This window comes from Peromyscus leucopus, chromosome 5 (assembly GCF_004664715.2).
Source record: "Peromyscus leucopus breed LL Stock chromosome 5, UCI_PerLeu_2.1, whole genome shotgun sequence".
Taxonomy (NCBI): Eukaryota; Metazoa; Chordata; class Mammalia; order Rodentia; family Cricetidae; genus Peromyscus; species Peromyscus leucopus.
The window spans coordinates 49361983-49384574 of record NC_051067.1 but is presented as its reverse complement, the minus strand read 5'-3'; the positions used below and the strand labels follow the sequence as shown (position 1 = coordinate 49384574).

General features: G+C 40.8%; 1 protein-coding gene across 1 annotated transcript in view; it reads right to left on the bottom strand.

Annotated features, from left to right (window-relative positions):
• Nucleotides 1–22592, bottom strand: part of Ryr2 (ryanodine receptor 2) — a 593927-nt gene that overhangs the window by 247442 nt on the left and 323893 nt on the right. Inside the window, 7 exon segments of the mRNA XM_028859656.2 lie at nt 1990–2094; nt 3514–3730; nt 5408–5600; nt 11036–11277; nt 13210–13343; nt 14995–15113; nt 21716–21811. Of these exon segments, the coding sequence (XP_028715489.1) occupies nt 1990–2094; nt 3514–3730; nt 5408–5600; nt 11036–11277; nt 13210–13343; nt 14995–15113; nt 21716–21811 (1106 nt within the window).

Below are 22592 nucleotides of genomic sequence, written 5' to 3'. Positions count from 1 at the left end.
AGCCCTGACATGTGGCATTAACATATGGATGAACTTTATGAAAACATATAGCAATGACATTAGCTTTACTTTATAGTATTTTGTCCATCTAGAAGTAATCTGCTCAGGGATATGAAAAAGCAACATGACTGGCACCCAAAAACCCCAAGGTAGTTTTGATTGCTCATCTCAACCTTCATAATCACCTTCTGAGATCACAAATGAACCCATGATCTTTATTGGCATAAAGGTTTTCTTCATAGTAATCTTTGCCAGTGTTCCTTGGTGTCCACTGGGGACTGGGTACAAGATCTTATCAATCTTGCTCCAACCTCAGATCCAAAACAATCCTTGGATTCTTAAGTCCATTCTCTGAGATGACAATGTCTGTATGTAGAACCTATGAAATGTCCCCTTACCTCCTTGCACACATATGTTTTAAGCCTTCTCTGAATGACTTCTAATACCTGAAGAACTGAAAGTGTTGTGTCAATAGTTGTCATACAATCTTGCTTAGGAATAATAACCAGAAAAAGAAGTCTATCCATGGTCAGCACTGATTGAAATTGTTTTCTCATTTTTTTTACCTACATGCAATTGCATCCATGAATTCAGAATCCAGTGATAAGAGCCAAGAGTCAAGTGCATTAGTGGTCACACTACTTTCAAGATTATAGGAAGGAACCAATGAAGACGTTCTCTATTATTGGCTTAGTAATTAAATTTTTGTAATCTTTGTAAAGACCTAAATTACACAAGCATTCCTGCCCTGGTGGCACCTTGATGACAGCCATCAACTGTGAAGGAACAAATTACTCCATGGGAATAATTACCAGGTTCTATATATGCCACTGAAAAAGTGTGCAAACATGAGCAATATTTTTTTCTTTAGAGCCAAATTAGAAATCATGACTCTATTCCTCTTTCTCTGGATCATTAGAAATGAATGGGAATTACAAATGAAACAGAGTTACAAAACTGAACTGAAGACTCCAATTTTTGAGTCCTAAATTCTAAAGATGAAAGCAAGAATGAATGAGCCTGGACATAATCCCATTTGTGTAATCTCCATATAATTCTCTACCCTATTCCAGAGAAGAACCAGTACTGCCATGCCTCCAAGGTGAACAGAGTGAATCAGAACCCTGCCTCACCCCTTCCCTCTCTTACCATAGCCTACACCTGACTTTGGAAATACTGAAGTAAAAACTGAAATAATAACCAGAATCCAATGTTCTGTAACAATGGTCCAAGCTGATCATCTCCACATGAGAGTCCACATCAAAGGACAAAATACTAAACATACATGAACAGTTAGCATGACTACACTGAGGTGCCATGGGTGAATGTACTAATTTCCATACTGAATCATTCATGAGACAGCATTTCAGCCTTTGGGATACTTATCAAAGTACTATTCTAAAACCACAAGCATTATTACCAAGATCCTGTTAAAATATGTTTATCACAAACTAAGATGTCATAGAGAGTTATATGCTTATTTTAAGTAACATTTTCCTGACAAATTATAAAGTGAAATCCTTAGTAAATAAGTATTGGGAAACATATACAACTATTATTGGCCACACTATCCTCAAATCATAGAGCCAACTGTGAACATCTACTCACAGGTCTCTGCTACTATATGTCTGGGATAGAAGAAGAATATCAGAAAAAACCCAAATTGACTTATTTATTTTCATTCTAATTTCAACTTTTGTTTTTTCTGTTTTCTAGTGAAAACAAAAGGAAATAAAGGCTCATTATCTATGTTTAATTTGATTTTTAAAGTATAACTTTCAGTTCATACACTAGTAACTTTCAAGTCAGGAAGTAAGTCTGGCGCTGTTGCTTTTCCCTTTGGTTTTTAAAAAGATGCACAGAACCAAGATGCCTCAAGAAAATCAATTCTATTGATTCATGTCACACTACAGCAGGTTGAATGAGAAAATGTTATCTTTCCAAATGATTTACGAACAGAATCTGAGAATAAATTTCAAAATCATATACCGGACCATACTGCCAGCCAAGCTCAATTTTATTCATAACCCAGAGCTCGTGGATATTCTCTGCCAGTTTTTCTCGTATCCTTTCCAGGTGAGGAGGCAACACAATCTGGAAAGAAGGGAGAGAATGCTCATCAGAAACAAATGCTGGAAGGTACCATGCCAGCTACCATTGTGCGAGCCAGAGGAAATGCATGTGTCTCATAGACCATTCAAATACAACAAAATAATCGGTTTCTAAACCAGCTATTTCATGGTCTTCACTAGATAAATGCTGGTGTGTGTGTGTGTGTGTGTGTGTGTGTGTGTGTGTGTGTGTGTGTACATTTAGGGCTTCAAGTAAATAAATGGACAAATAGAACAGAGTAAAGTATAATAAGGTAGAAAAGACCAATTATTAGATATTGATTTATTGATTTATTTAGTAGTTTGCCTGAAGCAGTGCTGCCTATTTGCTAAGCATGGCTTTACTTGCTACTGGAACAGAATGACCTTGAGAAACGGCTGAAACCACGGGCCGTTGCCCTTAACAACCTGCTGGCTGACATATACACTTCTGTAAAATCTTGCACCTTGCAATTTTAGAGTATAAAATGAAAATACAAAGTAGGCCCAGCCTCAAAGCCCTTCAGGAGCTGTCCTGACTTCAGTCCACTGGTGACACTTCTCTCTTCCATTCTCATTGGTGTTGGGGTGCTCATTCCAGAAAGATTCCCAAGAGCACTGGTGAAGACAACTGAGAGGTGCTAAGTGGATGTGGACCAATATCAAGGTGCACATCAGTCAGAAAGAGAAATCACCCAGCACTCTTAAGGCCACCCAGCCAGTGCCCACAGGGCAGGGCGAGCCAGGAGGCTGCAGACAGTTCACTGGCTCCATGATCCTGGGTATCTAACAAAGTGACTGGTTTACCATGAACTCTGCTATGTTCCTTTTAGTGTTTCCCCAACTTATGTTTCACGGGGGGGGGGGGGGGATCACACTTACACCTTCCTATTAGAAGGGGAAAGTATTTAGGGATCTCTCAAGAAAGACCACAAGGTGGCTGGCCAAATGAGGATATGGTGACAAAATGATTGATAAAAACAGAAGTTTCTGGAGCCCGGTATGAAGTGAACTTTTTAGAAATAAATGCCTTCCATGTTCCAAACTAACAAACAAACTGAATGATCTAATGAACACCACAAAAGTTATCATAACATTCAAATAGAGCTATATTTAATTCACTCTCAACCTCAGAATCCTGTTACATCTATGAGACAAAACAAACAAACAAACAACAACAACAAAAACCCTTCACTCACATTGTGATGGAGTGTGGAGCATTATGAAAGAAGCACAGCAGGTTGAGATAATTCTTTATAAAAAGCCAAAACACAGAATAGAAAATAGACGAATGGAGAACAAAAAGGAGAGTATTATCTTATGAGATCCATTAGTTGAATGGCTGAGAAGTGCACTGTTGTGGGCTGCAATCCAAGCTTGAGAGCCACTGTACACTGATAGCCATCAGTGTCTCTTTCTGTACCTGGCTGGTGTCCACAGGAACGGGTGTGAAGGCAGCTTGTGTCAGGGACACCGTGGGCCCCAGCAAATCTCGTGTGTATGTCCTCTCCTGCTTATATTCTCGACTGTGTTCTACTTTCAATTTCTCTTTCGGCAGAACAGCTTCATAGCAAGCTGCATAGCCAGGTGGAGGAAGGAACTTGAATTCTCCATGTCTCCCCCCAAGCAAAAAGCGAACCCTACAAAGGAAGCAAGTTTGAGTCAATCATATCTTTGATACACATGAAAGTTTTCCAATTGAAAATTATTTGGGAAATTTACTAATACAAAACTAACTTTGTCACAGCCACATTGCCCTTCCCTGATAAGTATCTATGGTGGTTTAAATGAGAAATGTCCCTCATTAGCTTCATGCGTCTGAACACATGGTCCCTAGCAGGTGGCCCTGTTTGGGGAGGTTACAGAATCCTTAGGAGGTGCAACCTTGATGGAGGAAATGCATCACTGGAGGTGGGCTTTCAGGGTTTATAGGATCACCCTACTTGCTGCTCTGGCTCTGCTTCCTGTATGGATGAAAATGTGACCATCCTGATTTCCACTCCAACTGCTATGTCATGTCTTCCCTGCCATTATGACCTCTAACCCTTTGGAACTATAAGCCAAAATAAACTCTTCATTGCTTTTGGTCATGGTATTTTCACAGTAGCCAATACAATATCATAATAGTCTTCTCACCTAGGAATCTAAGAGCCTCTCCCCCAAGAGACTAAACACAAGAGCATCATAATGACCAAAGATAAAAATTTCAGCTCAAGTATATTCACAGGTCAGTGATGACCTAACACTTGAAAAACTACAAAGAACAGTTTCGTGTTGAAAGGTACATTATTATATTTCCATGAATTAAGAACATATTTTCAGTAACTCAATGTCCCAAGGCACCCAAGTACTATCAGACACAGTGAAGATGGAACCTAACTACCTGTGTGCTGTAATGACAGAATCTGGATGAGTTACCAGGGAAAACCAGTCACTATCTTGAATCTAATTTCCCAAAGAAACTCTAGGTGTCACCTCTGCTTGCTGAAGAAGGCAGGTTGCCATAGTTCCAATACTTTGTCAATTCAGCAATAGCAAATAACTCACTAAGATTTTGTGCACATTACATTCAATTAAACATATAGGTTTTATTGAAGGAACTTTGAAACAGTTACATGACAGTAATGATACAGATGCTCAGCCTACAAAAAAAAATCAATTAACATTTTTAAGTCCTTATAATTTATTTTCTAATTTGTTTCATTTCCATGCTAAAAAGGGAAGCAGGATAAAACAATGAAAAACGTTCAAATAATCCACAAACTTAGGGAAAGTAGCACAATTTGTATAAATACACCAGAAATGGTCATATCTGCATGGCTAGCTAGTGCCTCTGGATTAGTGTTCTTCAGTATGGTCCTTTATAATTAGAAATTATTCCTGGGCAAACATTAGAACTAAAATAATGACCAAAACAAAAACAGTAGGTAGGAATAAGAGAGTTTCTCACATTAGGTAGATATACAAATATACTAATAGGTGATAGTATGGACAATTACTATGGTAGACCATCATGAATTAAAATATTCTTTGTAGAATTTCATCCATTCCCTTTTATAAAACACCACAGTGAACTCAAGAAATGGGTGTGAAATTTCAGGATACTGAAAGGAGAGCCCCAGAGAATTCCACAGGGTGATGAAGAGGTAGGAGAGCTCTTGGGGAGACCCCACCTCTTTTTTCCAGGAACAGACAATGCACATCTAGAAATGGCTATCTCAGAGGGAAGTTCTGAGGTTAGTGAAGCAGGGGAGAGTCCTCTATGGAAGTATGAGAAGTGAGAATAGAAACAAACAAAGCTACAGAGAGATACTAACTTTATTCCTGCAGAGAAACTGACAACTGGAAAGAACAGGCCATCGATGTTGAAGTTCTCAAACATTCCTTGAACAGGTTGTCCGTTAATGCGGAACGAGATGCTCGGGGCACTTAGATCTAAACAGCAACTGATGACATCATCAGTTCTCAACAAGTGCTGGTTGGGTGAGCTCACAGTTCGAGCTATACAACCTGTTGGGGGAAACAGTAAGTAAGGTGAAATTTAACACAGAGAATCACTCTCTGAACCATAGCCAGAGTGATGGACCAAAGCATGAGGGAAGAATGCACTGTGGCAGTTGATGTCCATGGTCAACTGGGTAGGACTTGGAACCACCAAAGCGATAAGCCTCTGGGATTATCTAGACTAGGTTGAGGTGGAGAGCCCCACCTTAAAGGTGGGCAGTATTATCCCCTAGGCTGCAGTCTCAAACTCCATAAAGCGTAGAAAGAGAGCTGACATCAGCAATGGTACTCTTTGCTTCCTGGCTGTGCACACAATATCATCAGCTGCCTCCTGTTCCTGCCATCATGCTTTCCCCCACCATGATGGACTGTGTCGCCTAGAATTGTAAGCCAAGATGAATGCTTCCTCACTGAAACTGTTTTTGACGAGTATCTTGTCACAGTGATAAGACGTGACTAATATAGACTAATATATGGACCGTGAGTTTCCAAAATAAATATCATGTGTTAGAACTCTTGCTCAAAAAGAAAGCAAACATTTTATTTTCCAGGAGCTAGAGAGCTTGCCTGGAAAAGGGGCCTTGTCATGTCTAGAAATTTCTGCGTGTATATGTATGTTACTGGATGCAGAAATGATCTCAGAGAAAATATAACTATGTCAGAGGATACCTAGGAAAGCATCTAACTGCCAATAGCCCCTGCTACCTACCATGTGACTTGTACAGCTTTTGGTAAATGACTTACCCTCTGAAACTTGACTCCTTTCTGTTTTTGTGTATGTGTTCTTATTTTGGGTTGTGTTTTGTTTTGTTTTTCAAGACAGGGTTTCTCTGTGTAGCCCTGGCTTCCTGGAACTTGCTCTGTAGATCAGGCTGGCCTCAAACTCAGAGATCCACCTTCTCTCTGCCTGACAAATGCTAGGATTAAAGGCATGTGCCACCATGCCTGGCATTGATTTGTTGTTGTTGTTGTTGTTGTTGTTGTTGTTGTTTTGGTTTTTAGAGATAGGGTTTCTCTGTGTAGTTTTGGTGCCTGTCCTGGATCTTGCTCATGGCACTGATTTCTTATAAGCTGAACACCAAATAGCACCACCTTCTAGAATTAGTGTGCTGAAAAAAGTAATGATTATTTAAAACCAGCAGTCTCAGGCATAGTGGACAGTTGTTGCCCTTTCCCTTACTGCCATCTTTGTTCCATACATACAGAATAAAGTCAGGACACTGAAAGCAGGAACTATCTCTGTTCTTGCAGTATATTGCTTACTGTGAAAGAATTAAAGGCCAATTTGCTTTTGTTTTATAATGAAATTTACTTTACACATGGTTGTGGTTGGCTTCTTGGGCACAGCACAATACAGTGAGAGACATGAAGTTATTTGATGAATGTCATACTTTTCTCTGGACAACCAATGGTATCGGCCAACTCTTGATGACATCACAAGTCCTCAGCTAATTAGTCCCAAGGGGAATCCACTACACACAGCATACTAGACAAAAAGGGAGGCATGGGTCACCTCAAAACATAGGCTGGCAGGCACAAACATATACACAATTAGAGCAAAGACTTCATGACTCGTACTTTGCCGTACATTTTATTACATTATTTTTCATTTACTTATTATGTGTTTTTTATGGATGCTGTGTTGATTTGAATAAGAATGGTCCCCACAGGCTCATGTATTTGAGTGCTTAGTCAACAGGGAATTATTTTAAAAAAATTAGGGGATGTGGCCTTGTTAGAAGAAGTGTGTCACTGTGGTTGAGCTTTGAGGTTTCAAAATCTCGCTCCATGCCCAGTGTCTCTCTCTCTCTCTGACTGCAGATCAGAATGTAGCTCTCAACTACTTGTCCAGCATCATGCCTTCCACGCCTGCTGTCATGCTTCCAGCCATGATGATAATAGACTAAACTTCTGAAACTGTAAGCCAGTCCCCATTAAATGCTTTATTTTATAATAGTTACCTTAGTCTTGGTGTCTTTTCACAGCAATAGAACAGTGACTAAGATATGTGTATATGTACACATGTGCTCAGGCACACGTGTGCCATGATGTGCCTGTGGAGGTTAGAGGACAACTTGTCCATTCTCTCCTTCTATCATGTATGTCCTGAGGACCAAACTTGGTCTTCAGGATAGCAGCAAGCTCCCTTACCAACTGAGCCCTTTCTCCATCCCCTATGCTTTGTATAAACATACACACACACACACACACACACACACACACACACACACACACACATCTTTTTATGTCTAGCATACCAAGAGTTCTAAGCAAGAACACATTTAAAGCACTAGTGGCAGCCTGGTCTACAGAGTGAGTTCCAGGACAGGCTCCAAAGCTACACAGAGAAACACTGTATCAAAAAACAACAACAAAAGACAAAGAACAGTCTCTACTTTCTAAAATATAGACAATGTTTTGATCTTATCAATACACAACTCTTTCAGCATCTGAATCATTATTAGGTACATCTTCTAGAACTCCCTGAATATTATAAAAAGCAGCTTTAAAAACAAGAAGAAACAAAAACAAGACAGCACAGCAGCTCCTGGGAAAAATGCTGATTTCTTGATAGTGTCAAGATCCACAGTTAATAAGAATGTTTCTATTTTAGCCATGATACTAAAATTACACATTAACTACAATCCAATATATTGTTCAGCTTTATTGACATTGCTGTGATGAAGCTAATGAACCCCTAAGGGTTATCTATGTCCTCTTCTCTGCAAAGTCTGTAGTGCTCAGCTAAGACAGAGAGTGAGTGAAGAACTCGAGGTCATGGTCCACACAGTATGGAAGCTTCATGACTACATCTCCAGGTAGAGGGCCTCTCCTTGAATGGCCATCCCACTGGACCTTTAGTCCACAGGGAGGAGCAGCATGTAGACTCACAACCTTGGGTGATAAATCCACACTGATCATTCCCGTGCTGCTCCACAGCACTCCTCTATGCGTTTTTATTTCAATTCTTTAAAAGTTCCAAGAATTTTACATTCTTGTCCTCGCCTAGGATGCCTCAATAACAATGGTGTACATAGTTGAATTTGGGAGAATAAATGAAGATGTCATTCAAATCTTGATTTGGAGCCAAATCCCTGTTCCAAGGAATACTGGCCTCTAATTACACAATGTACAGTGGTAAAACTTATGTTCCCTCCTAGAAACTGCCAGTTTGATGCTTTCAACCCGACAACAACCATTAAAATGAAGAAAAACACAAGAGCAACCCTAGGAAAGTTGCCTCAGTTAGTAAGAACGTGATGTAGAACTTAGGCAAATTCTACCTACTTTATATTGGTCTTTGTAAAGCATATCATAGCCCCTAAATAGAATAAACGCAGCTTTTAACTACAGCCATAATATGACTCTCAGCACTTTAAAAAATGAACAAGGGGCCAGAGAAATGGCTCAGTGTTGACAAAAGCTTATGGCACATTCCTGAGGACACAAGTTCAAATCCCCAGAACCCATATAAAAGACAGACATACAGTAGCATGTATGTCTGTTATCCTAGCACCCCTATGTTGAGATGGGAGAATCTTTGGAGTCTGTGGATTGTACACAGTAGTAATAAGACCCTGTCTTAAATTGTCTGGAAAACAGACTGATACCAGAGGTGGTCCTCTGAACACACACACACACACACACACACACACACACACACACACACACCTCTCACACCAAGAAAAAGATTTTAAGGTTAAAAAATAAGTTCTCTTGACAACAGGGTTTCAGGATAATTTTCTCCAGGAATTCTGTGACCTGCCATCTGTCCTATGGCACATCTATACACACATTATGCTCTGTCCTTATTTTCTCTTTAGTACCTTTTCATTGAGGCCTAAAGCACAGGTTTTAGTTGCATGGCTTGAAGCTTTTCTAAATATATCAAAAGGAAAAGTTGTAACGTAATGTAAGATCAGAAGTAGTGAAGTACCCAATAAAGCAATTCCAGGCTTTGCATTTGAGGAAACCTTTCCCCTGACCACTGCCTAAAAGGGAAACACTTTAACATGGCTCATTCATCCAGTGGAGGGCCCATTTCCCATGAAGCAATTCTCAGAGGTGAGGGTAATAGAGTTCAGGGCATTATAGATCAAATATGCCATAAAACAGAACTTAGCCCAATGTTAGGCTAAGCGCTCTTTTCCTGTCCTTGGGACCACAGAAAATTACCATGAGAACAAGGAAGGCATTATGGCTCTGATCTGATTGGCTCATGCACTTGGAGGTAGGCAATATAAATAAATTATTCTGAGGCCCCTGACTACAAACTCCAAGAGATGAATGAGCTATCCAAAACATGGCACCCTCATGGCATCTGAACTACCGGCACTAGATAAAGCAGGTCCAATAACTATCATTATGTAGATTTGACTCTACAGAGTGCTTTAAGTTCATTAATGTCACTACTATCAACTCTTGGACTTAATTCACTTAAAATTTTAAGCCTTTTTTCTAGATTTTATTAGGCCTCTACACTATTAAATGAACATCACTCACAACTAAGAGACAAAGTTCAGCTTTTATAACCTAAAGTAACTTTCTATGTCTTTCACACACTAAGTGTAAGATACGTCAAGGTCACACCAGAACTGTCATATAAATGCAGCTTCATGAACTGCCCATGCCTGCAACATGCAGGCGAACCCCAGTACCTGAAAACAATAATACAGTGCAAAAATAATACTATGTTACTATGCAAGAACTAAACTTTGAAGTAAGCCAAATTATACCTATTTGTGATCTGGAGAGAGAAATACAAATTTTTAACATATAGCATTTGCAACAGGTATTCAAATCACTACTGAGAATTTGGCAGCTGGTATCTTGATTATATACATAGCTTTAAGATTTCCACACCTGCCCAGCCATGCCATGAATGGACTGGTCCCACGGAGCTTCCATTTGACTGGCTTTTACATTAGCTCACTGGAATTGAAACCAGTAATTGTATTGTATGGTTTTTATAACAAACATTAAATCTTTGAATATACCAATTAAAGTGATTCAGAAACACCTGAGAATCCTGCAGTTTGTTCATGCACTAGAATGTCTTTTTTTTTTTTTTTTGGTTTTTCGAGACATGGTTTCTTGTGTAGCTTTGCGCCTTTCCTAGAACTCACTTGGTAGCCCAGGCTGGCCTTGAACTCACAGAGATCCGCCTGCCTCTGCCTCCCGAGTGCTGGGATTAAAGGCGTGCGCCACCACCGCCCGGCTAGAATGTCATTTTTAAACATACATTCACAAGCTTTACGTCCTATGGAAATGTACTATGACGCAATTATTTTCTTTTTCTGTAGTAAAAAAAAATCTGTTTTTCGTTAAACTCTTGTACTATTTGTCTGGGTGTTGAACAAGTGTTCTCAGTTTGCAGAAAAGAACAACAGGTCACAAGACCTCCATCTGGAAACTGTCTAAGGAAAAGGGACAATGCCTACCTGACCAGAGGTGAAGGCCATCGAACCCATAGGAGAAGAGGTCATCACCAACGCCATTGCCGCCCCACTCTTCGCCCCCGCCGGGGTATGGGGAATAGCCTTCGGTGGAAGCCCAGCCCACTCGCAGGTGAGTAGCCTCTGCTGTCACGAAGGGCTCTGTGTGGTCCACCATGAGCTCGTAGTACCACTTCTTATACTGTGCAGACCCTTCGCTGACACCCAGGAAGATATTAGGCCTCATGCTTTTAGACAGAAAAAGACAAAGGAAGCTTCAATTGGTTTCTTTACTCATGATTCTAAATACTATTCCTGATTCTCTATCATGTACATGTGTGATAGTCGATGCCGTCAATTTGACAGACTAGAATCATTTAGGAGACCAACCTCTGGACACATCTGTGATCATGTTTCTAGATTCAGTTCACTGAGGTGGGCAGTATCATCCTAGGTGCTAAGGTTCTGGACTAAATAAAGATTAGAAAGCAAGCTAAGAACCAATATTTATCTCTCTGCTTCTTGAATGCCCATGCAAACTGCCCATCTATCTTATGTGTCTGTTGCCATGACTTGACCCACCTGTACCTGCAAACTGCAAGCCAGAATAAATGCTTCTTCCCCATATTGCTTCAGTCAGGTATTCTGTCATGACAACAAGTAAGGTAACTGATCCAACATCCTAAACTTACATTTTAACAAATATCACAGAATTACGAAACCACCACTGAGGTGATACCCAGGCAGACAGCACCCCCAGTTTGCCTTGAGTGTACAACACCTGATGCTAGGTTTACTCAGCCAAGTCAATCCAGGGTCCAATAGGACTTTTTTCTTAACTGATCTTTTGAAAATTTCATATCATTAAACAAATGTAGATCATAAAATGAAGTACTTGATCAACAAGACCACATAATAAATGGAGCTGCTATTAACGCAGGACACATGAATCTTCCTAACCACATCACAATCTTCCTAAGTACCACATCACATGGGCTATGATATGGTCAACAGTAGCATGTGACAAAAGAAGGCTATTGTCTGTCTACTCCTTCCTGGCTTTGAACAGAAGACTTTTTTGGCAAGTTTCATTTAAGTCTATTTTAAGAGTGGGCTTACATTCTCTAGTGATCCCAAGGAGAAGTGGCAGTGTCAGGAAGTACCACTCATTAACATCAGGGCTGACATATGACAAAAGCCTTATCACTCCTGTTCAAACAACACAACACAGGGAGCCTGGAGAGGTGGCTCAGTGGTTAAGAGCACTGGTTGCTCTTGCAGAGGACTCTGGTTCAGTTTCCACAAGCTGGCTCACAATGGCCTATAATCTAGCTCCAGGGGATCTGATGCCCTCCTCTTGCCCTCCAGGCATGGATATAGTACACATACATACCATGCACTCAAACTCATAAAGTGAAAATAAACAAATCTTTTAAAAGCTGCAGATCTCATGTCATTTCTGTTTATGGAAGAATAAGGTGGCAGAAGCTTATGGAAGGTCCTAGTTACTCTACCACATAGAGCATATTGTTTTTCTGGTTTATTGATTTTTTTTAATCTAGAGGGATAAGAAAGACAGCATAGTACTGCCTAGCTCAGCTTCTGCAGACAGACCCAAGGATTACCCCAGTCCTACCCTCATCATCTGTAAAAATTAGACAAGAGCAGTACTGAAGAAAGCTCACAAAATACAGACAGCACAGGCCATGGGCAAATTGGAACAGTAGCACTAGGTAGCTTGTAGACACTGTCAGATTCCCTAAAAGGCTGATCTGGTGGAAAATGCCATTTCATTAGCTGTTTAGTTTGAAATGTGTTAGACTTGGGCACTATCTTTTTTATCACCGATAGTAGGCACATTCTCGGGATACTGAAGAACAATGTGACTTCTTACAACTACCTACAGCTATATCCTTGCATATTACTGCAGCTACAGCCTGCTTCTGAAGACGCCAGTGGCAATCTGTCCACACATGAAAGAGAACAGAAACTCTTACACATGTGTTTGCAGTAAACAGTTCATTTATTGCTATTTTATTAACCTTTCTACTAGGTAGAAAACAATACGTGTTCAGTGGAACACACACAAATCCCTAGTAAAACAAACAGACCTCCTGCTGGCTTCCCTAGAGAGATAGCTTCTTGCAGTGGTATGGATGACAATGTCCATGGGAACTTACCTACTGACATGATTCACAAGACGAGTCTGTAGTAAGAGATCTCGTCCTGGCAGAAGATTGTCGCAGATGAGATGCTGGTTAGAACGGACAGCAACCCCATGGCAAACACAGAGAGAGCACAACACGTCCAGGACCTGGGGAGGGAGAACATGTCCAGCTGACTCTGACCTCATCAATAGCACTTTCCACAAGGCAAACAACCCCAACTGTGATTGTTCCCGTCATCTCTCCTCTCTCTCCCTTTGTCTCTCTAGCTCTCTGTCTCTCTCTCTGTGTCTCTCTCTGTCTCTGTCTCTGTCTGTCTGTCTGTCTCTCTCTGTCTCTGTCTCTGTCTGTCTGTCTCTCTCTCTCTCTCTGTCTCTCTTTCTGGTATGCATGCATGTGTATATACATGTTCAAATGTGTGTGGACATACATGTGTATATGTGCATGTGAAAGACATATGGAGATGTTGAGCATCTTCCTGAATCATTCTCTCCGCCTTACATATTGGGGCATGGTCTCTCACTTGAACCCAGAGCTTACCAACTTGACTACTCTAAATCCAGCTTGTCACCTATTTCTGCCTCCCACTCACTGGGATTATAGGAAGCAGTCACAGTTTTCCAGCATGCTTATAGATGAGGGGGGCATGAACTCTGAGTATCAGGCTTTCAAAAGCACTGTATCATGTCTCACCCACAGCCTCAGCTCAGTCATTTTAACATGACAGTGTGTGTCCCAGTGACTCTCCATTTTCTTTTACATACAAAGCAAAAACTGTTTGTACTCTCATGGTTACAATGACTTTATATGAAACAATCTTACTCCATGGTAACTAAGGATGAAAAAAATCCATGAAAATTTCAACATCTTGAAATTATCTTCTGTTGGTATATCTCTTAGTTTATTAATTTATTTTAACTGATACATGAAGACAAAAACCATACTGATGTATAGGCTATCAGGTGTGGTGATATATTGTGTACCCTAATAAAATTTACCTGAAGATCAGAGAACAGAACAAGCCACTAGATTAAACATAAAAGCCAGGCAGTGGTGGCATACACACCTTTAATCCTAGCACTCAGGAGGCAGAGATCCATGTGGATCTCTGTGAGTTCAAAGCTACCCAGGAATGAGATTGACTTAGTCTAGGAGAGAAATAGAGCCAGGCAGTGGTGGCACACACCTTTAATCCTAGTACTAAGCAGAACACATGCCTTTAATCCCAGGAAGTGATGGCTGGGCAAAGAAAGGTATATAAGGCTTGAGGAGACAGGAACTAAAGGCTTTTTGGCAGAACCATCCCTTACAGCTAAAGGCTTTTTCAGCTGGAGCCTTTTGGGTGAGGACTCAGAGGATTTCAGTCAGAGGATTCACGGAATTGGTAAGGTAAGACATGGCAGTGGCTTGTTCCTTTGTCTCGCTGATCTTTCAGCATTTACCCCTCTGTTTTTTTTTTTTGTTTGTTTGTTTATTAAAAGAACATTTAGCAATTCATGTTACAATCAGGTATGCTTAGATGCATACACATGTTGTCTGTTTTAAATCACTATATACATGCTAGATATTTTGACCTCTCAGTATTTCACTCCTTTTAGGCTTGTTGGACATTTACCCCATCTTTCTCACTGGTTTATATTTTCAGTAGGCCATCACATGCACATAGCTCAAAATTCCTATCATTTCATTTGGGTAAAAAACATTTCAAATCCTTTCTTCTAGCCTTTTGCAATATATAGCCAAGTCCCCACCATGTAATGATTCTAGAATTCACTCATGGAAATCAAACAGCTCCCTTACCTTGTGGTTTCTTCCATGTTTGTCTAAAAGTGAGATGATGGATTTGATATGTCCTTCTTTGATGATATTCAGAGCTTCTGGGCTCTCCACTAGCACGCAGTGGAGGACCTCCAGAATGCCTACAGACAATGAAAGGGGGAAGAAGGTTGAGGCTTTGGGAAGCTGTTCTTTTTTCTTTTTTCATTCAACTGCACTCGATCTGTTTGACATGTAATTACTTTGTGCTCAATGTGTTTGCCACAGGGCACTGTGGGAAGCAACAGGTGGCATTTGTCAGAACAGACAGATATCCAAAGTCAACGGATCCCGGTGGAGAGCAGTATGGAGCTTAGCGGAGGAAGGTGACTGTATCTCGCGAGTATAATAGAGAGCAGTATGACAGGCTTGGAGGACTCAGCAAATGTATCCCCCTCCAGATAGTCACGGAGAGGAGGGGGCAGAACAGCAGTACAGGCTTGAGTGGCAGGCACACCAGGTGGGCCAGTATGCGAGACAAGCATGGAAGGGCAGTAGCTTAGCGCAGATTCTGAAGCTTTCTGGCATTAGAAACCTAATCCTAAACCAGCAAGAGGGATAGGCAGGTAAAGGCACTTGAAGCCAAGGCTGACAACCTAAACTGGATCCGGGGGTGGGGGGTGGGGTGGGGTGGGGATCTTTCATTTAAAAAACAAAAGAAATAAACAAAATTGTACAGAAATGAAAAAATATAAACTATAACCATCACAAAAGTATAATAAGCCTTTTTCTTAAGGTTTATAAAAGAACAAAGGCAAAATGGGTTTCATTTTCAGAATGTTTAGTGTATGTATACTTGAAAAGCTCACTGAAAACCATGTTCCTTTTTTTTTTTCTATTGTCCCATCATTGGGCCAGCAAAATGGCTCAGGCTGATAAAGGTGCTTGATGCAAACCCATTCAACCTGAGCATGATCCCCAGGATACACATGACTAAAGTCTCAAGCTGTCCTCTGACCTCTACAGGTGCACTGTGGCATGCTTGACCATACATACACATGTGCACTCGTCATCCTGAGCCCAATACAGAATATGATGCCAGCGGTGGGAAAATACTTTTAGTAGGTCTCCCATGCTATCCTGTCTTTTATTTCGCTCCATTATTTATTACTACAGAGGACATGGATGCATAGTTTTATTAATACAGTTTTATGGTGCTTTCCTAATGCATACATTTACTGACAGTGGCTGCTTCCCACTACAAATCGGAACTGAGAGACTGTACTAAAGACCTTAGGGCACACTGGCTGTAAAATATATATCTGGATGCTATAACCTGAGGTCATGAGGGCTGATTCTTTATGAATAGTCTGTGCCTTTACAGAGGAAGGCTACAGGAGCATGCTTTTCCCTGACACATGGGAAAGGAAGAGCTGTCAATGAGAGAGGAGATTCGTACCCCAAACCAAAAGGCACTGTCCATGTGGTATTTTGAACCAGCCACCCAGACTGAGGCATTAGCCTTTTACAGAAAAGTTAGCCAGCCTCTGCTGTACTCAGGGGGAAAAAAACAACACCAAGCAATAGAAGACTGAGAACAGGTTGTCTTAGCAAACAATGGCTCACAAAGCTCATAGTATGCTCAAAATTGAATGCATCAGGAAAGGTATATGGCTAGATCTGGATGTGAACAGCATAGCCTACAGAAGAGAAGAGCAGTAATGTGAGAAGAAACCACTGACAACAGAGTGGAGACAATGACAAGAAAATCATTAGACGCTCCTGGGTCATCTCTGCTCGTGTACACAGTGGTGCACAGTAAAGAAGACTATCTCAAACAAAGGTAGGAAGCAAGAACCCAACATCCAAGATTGTCCTGTGATCTCCACATGCATGCCATGGCAAGTGCACACTTGTGCGCGCTCTCTCTCTCTCTCTCTCTCTCTCTCTCTCTCTCTCTCTCTCTCTCTCTCTCTCACACACACACACACACACACACACACACACACACACACACACACACACAACATACATACACTTACTAAGAGTAATGTACCCAAAGATTAAAATAAGAAATGATTTGAGTTTCAGTATAAGATAAATGACTAATTTATTTTTAAGTCTTCTGGCAAACAGAAAAGGGGAAAAAAGAAAGAAACAGCATGGAATTTTCTTTCTTTTTGTTAACAAGGGCTAAATCATAAAAGCAAATGGAAGTTACCCTAAATAGGATTTCCACATCTTACCCAAATGGAGAAAGAAAAAAAAATGTATATCACATTAGTATTCAAAATTTTAAAGTTTAAAAATCATGACTGCAAGAGCTGTGGCTTCAAGCCTAACTGAGAAAATACATAATTACATATACTTTGAATTTTCAGACTGTTTTTGAGGCCAAAGAGGAAAATCAACTCATTATTTCTCAAACTCACGTGACATTGAGGAGGGAGAAAAGTTGAGAAGGGTTAAGTTTGAAAATAGAACACAAATTGAAAATAGAACACAAAATCAGGAGAGCAATGGAGAGTGGAGCCAGTGCACAGTATTCTAATGCATACACAAAGTAGCGAAACACTTGGGGAGAAGCATGCGCAAAATCAATAAGCCAAGAAGAGAGACTGAGGTTTAGGACTGGAAGGCAGGTGTGAGTCCAGAGTTTCCCCGGGGTAACTGAGAGAGAGCAAAAACACAGAGCAGTGCAACTATAATGTGCAGTTCAGCCTCATTAGGATTCTGATGGCTGCTCCCTTCAGTCAGAGGAGCCAGGATTTATGAAGGACAGAGAAACTACATTTGCCAAAGGACAGTTAGGAAAAAGGAATGTCAGTTTCAAGACAGTTTATGATTTAAAGCCAGATGACCATATCAGAAATTTGATACTATTCAATTTTTTTTATTAGGATACATTGTTATGTCTCAAAAAAAGATGATAGAGGTTGGAGATGTGGCTCAGTTAGTTGATAGTGTGTTTGCTTAGCAGGCAGGAAGCCCCGGGTTTGATCCCCAGCACTGCTTAAAACCAGGTGTGGTGGCACACACCTGTAATCCAGCACTAGGGAATTGGAGACTGCAGGATCAGAAGTGCAAGGTCATCCTCCACTGCTGTGGATTTGATTGATAAATAAAACACTGATTGGCCAGTAGCCAGGCAGGAAGTATAGGCGGGACTAGCAGAGAGGAGAATTGAGAGAACAGAAAGGCAGAGAGGAGGAGACGCCAGCCTGCTGTCCAGGGAGCATAATGTAAAGCCAGCAAGTAAAGCCACAGAATATGTGGCGACATAGAGATTAACAGAAATGGGCTGAGTTTAAGAGTAAGAGCTAGACAATGGTAGGCCTGAGCTAATGGCTGAGCAGTTTAAATAATATAAGCATCTGTATGTTTATTATATAAGTGGGCTACGGGACTGCTGGGGCTTGGCGGGACCCAGACAGAAAAATTCTAGCTACACTCCACTACACAGTGAATTAAAGGCTTGCTTGGGTTACAGGAGACTGTCTCAAAGAACAGAGGCAATTTGAATCATAAACACTACAAGATGTTCCTATGCCACTTTTGGCACTATGGTTATTGGTTCTAGTTATTTTTTTTCATTCATCAGTTTGTTACTGAGTCCATCCAATGGGCCTATCTCTGTAAGCTCTTTGGTCTGAGCAAAATGAGGAGCAAAGATAACATTACTCCAGAGCTCATAGCTCTGGAATGCTAGGATTAAAGGCGTGTGCTACCACTGCCTAAACCCCTATGTTTAATATTGTGGCTGTTCTGTTCTCTGACCCTAGGTAAGTTTATTAGGGTGCACAATATTTTGGGGAACACAATACCACCACAAGTGGCCACACATTAAAAAAGAAAAGAAAGAAAAAGAGAGGGGGGAGGGAGGGAGGGAAAGTGAAAGGAAGGGAGGGACAATCATTTTGGTCAACTGTCAATAACTCCTTTGATAAGCAATGGGGTCCAGCAGAACCTTCCCCTTCTATGCCAGAATTTGGGCTGGATTGATCTTGTGCAGGTCTTGTGCAGGAAACCACAGCTCCTGTGAGTTCATGAGTGCAATGGCCGTGCCCAGTGGTTCCTGCCACACTAGCAGCTCTGAAGGGTATCCATGCTACAGTACTCATAATTTTCAGGGGCTCAGCCTCACATCAATGCTTAAATAGACAAGGACATCCTTGGGTCCTTCCTTAACAGAAATTGAAGAGAAACTGACACTCACAGAACAAGGCAAGTTTCCAGGTCATGTGATTGGGTATCTGTTACCCCAAGAATCATAAAGTAGGCTGCAGACAGCACATTTGCCACTGCTTATCCCAATTTCCCTTACAAATGTACCAAAGAAATCTATTTTATTGCTAAATAAAATCTCTAGAAAAGATAAAGAACCACCAGAAAATAATAATGAAAGACACCACTGAGGCAGAAGTAGATATAGTGTGTATGTATAGTAAGTCTGCCCATTTGAGAACTTACAGTCATAATGAGTAACAAAATACATTCTAGAAGCCATAGACCTGTCAGTCATTGTACAATCTAGGGTGCACACCCATGACTAAGCCAACCAGGAAACATCTGCATCTGTAAGCCAGAATCCAGCAAGCCTCGCCATCCCATCACCCTTAGCACTCACTGCACCACAGCTAGAAGTGAACAATGGTCTTCAAGTAACCATGGAAAATAATTGTAAACTCACTCAGCTCCATGTCACGAAGCAGGGCACTGTGTATTCCTGACTCTGAAATAGCCAAAGAACTCTTTCATTGTAAGAACCGTTTTCTAGAGATGTAATTTGCCACCCTCCTGCTCTACCTGCTGTAAGAAAAGCACTCTGAAGAAGAGAAAAAGGTCAGGAAACCTAGGAGCTTTGAACATTTTACATTGTTTTAGCCCATTTAAAAGGGTTCTGTTTCATTTGGAGTTTCCTTTGAGTGATCCCCCTGCCCCACTTGCTACATATCATCTTGTTGATAAAATACAGCAAAATACAAGAAGCCTCCAAATGAAGGCTCCATTCTTACTTTGTCTTCCTTCTGAGTTGCAGCTTACTGCTTTCTGGAGAAAGGAAGTGAGTAGAGCACCACTTCCTCCTGGTGTGGCTCAGGAAGGTTTGATTTTTGACCAGGAGAGAATTTTTAAATGTTGACCACACCTAACTACTAAATTAGGACCTTCTTATTATTAATACTTTATTTCAAGCACTTGGAGTAAATAGTTTTACAAAATGCATTCTATATTTTCCTGCATTCTTAAGTAATTGCAACATGAAGCATGGTTTACAAGTCCTGACCACCTTAGATCATCACATAAAAACACCACTTTTATTGTTACTACAGGTCAGTGTAGGAAACATAGCTGTCTATAGCGTGGAATGTTAGGAATATTAGGGTATATAAAGAGGTACTGACCCCAGTGGCTGTCACCAAAGTTTTCTTTAGAAAATTTCCAGTGCTATTGTGATTGATTTAGTTTAGTTTAGTTTTGCTTTGAGTTTTGCTTTTGGTTTTTTTTCCTGAGACTGGAGAACATAATCCCTCCAATATCTCAAGGTGGACTTTCTGTAAAATACAAAGCTTTAAATCAAAAGCTAATATTGGGCTCAGCAGAAAAACTATTTTCCATGTAAGCATGGGGACAGAAATTTGGACCCCCTAGAATCCATGTGAAAGCCAGAGGCAGTAATATGAATCTGTAATCCCTGGGCTCCTGTAGTGAGAATGGAGATGGAGACAAAGATCCCTGAAATCTCTTGGGTCAGCGAGCGTTCCATTAGAAATGAGGCAGAAGGTGAAGACTGATGCCCAAAGTTGTCCTCTGACCTTCACATGCTCACTATTGCGTATGTGTGCACATACACACACACACACACCACCACCACCACCACCACCACCACCACCACCACCACCACCAGATATTTTGAAAACTAGAATCACGTCTCCAATGAAAGAGCCTCTTTCTCTTTCTCTGTGTCATAAGAGCCATCTGAGTTGGTGTCACTCAAGTAGCTGTCTCTTTTTAGTTCAACATGTCACATCTAACCATGTATCAAGAAGGAAGGCTTCATAGGACACCAGAGGATAAGACACTCTTGTCCAAGTAGTGGAAGTCATGTCTTTAGAGTATGAAGAACTTCAAAATTCCAAAAATCATTAGCTATGATAACTTTAGGGTGTTTAGACCACCCTGTGTCCAGGAATTGAGCACTGTTTCAAAGCTCTGACATCTGAAGCCCCCTAAGAACCCTGCACTGGCCCTGCACTAGAGGAGAGTTGGCAGGCTTCCCATGTAAGAACACGTCCATCACTATAAAACTGTGCAGGTACAGAGCACTCCAAGTGTCAGCAGAGAGGCTCCGAGGCCTACAGCTGAGCTTTTCTCACTCAGGCCTTCATTCATCTACTTGATGTTTCCAGTGAAGCATTTGGAAAGTGCTCTGATTCATAACTTTCTTTGTTCTGTTACTATATGAACATCATGAAACTGCATCTACATTGGGACATTGAATTTGGGGTAACCTAAATTTATGTTCCCAGACCATGGTCACTCATGTTTGGCTCTAGAATGGACTACTTTCCTCTTCCAGGAGCTCTGTAGTTGCACCAACCCTCTCAGGGGCAACAGTGACTCAATTAGTCGATAAAAAAAAAATTCAACCAATTAAAAGGAAAACACATAATGCTGAACATGCAAAATTGCTTTGTCTTAAAGAACAAGAAACAGAAGTAAACAGGAAGGAACACCAAACATGTCAAGGAGAAAACTAGGAACATACCAGAGGACGCTTCCAGTCTTTCCAGTCTGCTGATCAGCCAGTCGAGGGAACCAGAAAATTGAGCACAGTTTTTACGATTTCCTCTAATTAGAGCCGCTGTAAAAGAAGAACTTGCATTAATGTGACTTTCAAGTTCAAGGACCAACGTAAGATTGCACAAGGTATAAAATATGGGTTGGGGAGAACAAAGCATCTCCCAGTGTCGTCTAAACCATATGCAAATGCAACTACGTTCATATTCACACACACAAACCTGGGTATTTTTGAAACTGTCTTGGCATCTTCGGGAGGGGACTGAAAACTGCTCTTCTCATTAGAAGGCAAACAATTCCAGAATGTAACGATTCACACAGGGAGGTGATAATGAAAAGTAGCAGAAACCAGTGCTCTGGAAGTTTCCCCACTTGGATTCTAACATGTATTGCTTTTAATTAGCCACCAGACTGAACTATTTGATCTCTCCAGAGCCCAATTTTCACACCTATACTCCAAAGAAGTTAAGAACACATCAGATTTCCTGAGACAAAATAAAAGGGCATACAGCTAGCAGCTATGATGCTAACAAGTGTGTTGGGAGATGTAACTAAATGAGGCAAGGGAAGACGACGGCAGGCTGACAACTAATAAAGTTGTAAGCCACTCATGTCTACAGACCTCTCTTCATTTAGAGGTCTCCAATCATATAAAAGACTGAAACAACTGAGAGAAAGCTAGTTTAACTTTTCCTAGACTTAGGATTCTCAACTTCTTTAACTAAAGATGCTTTTTCACATGAGATTTTAAAATGACAATTATTTCAACCAAGTTTATATACTCAAAAAAATTCAATTTTCCATTTAAAAACTCAGCAGATTCAGTTCTGTGACAGAAAGTCTAG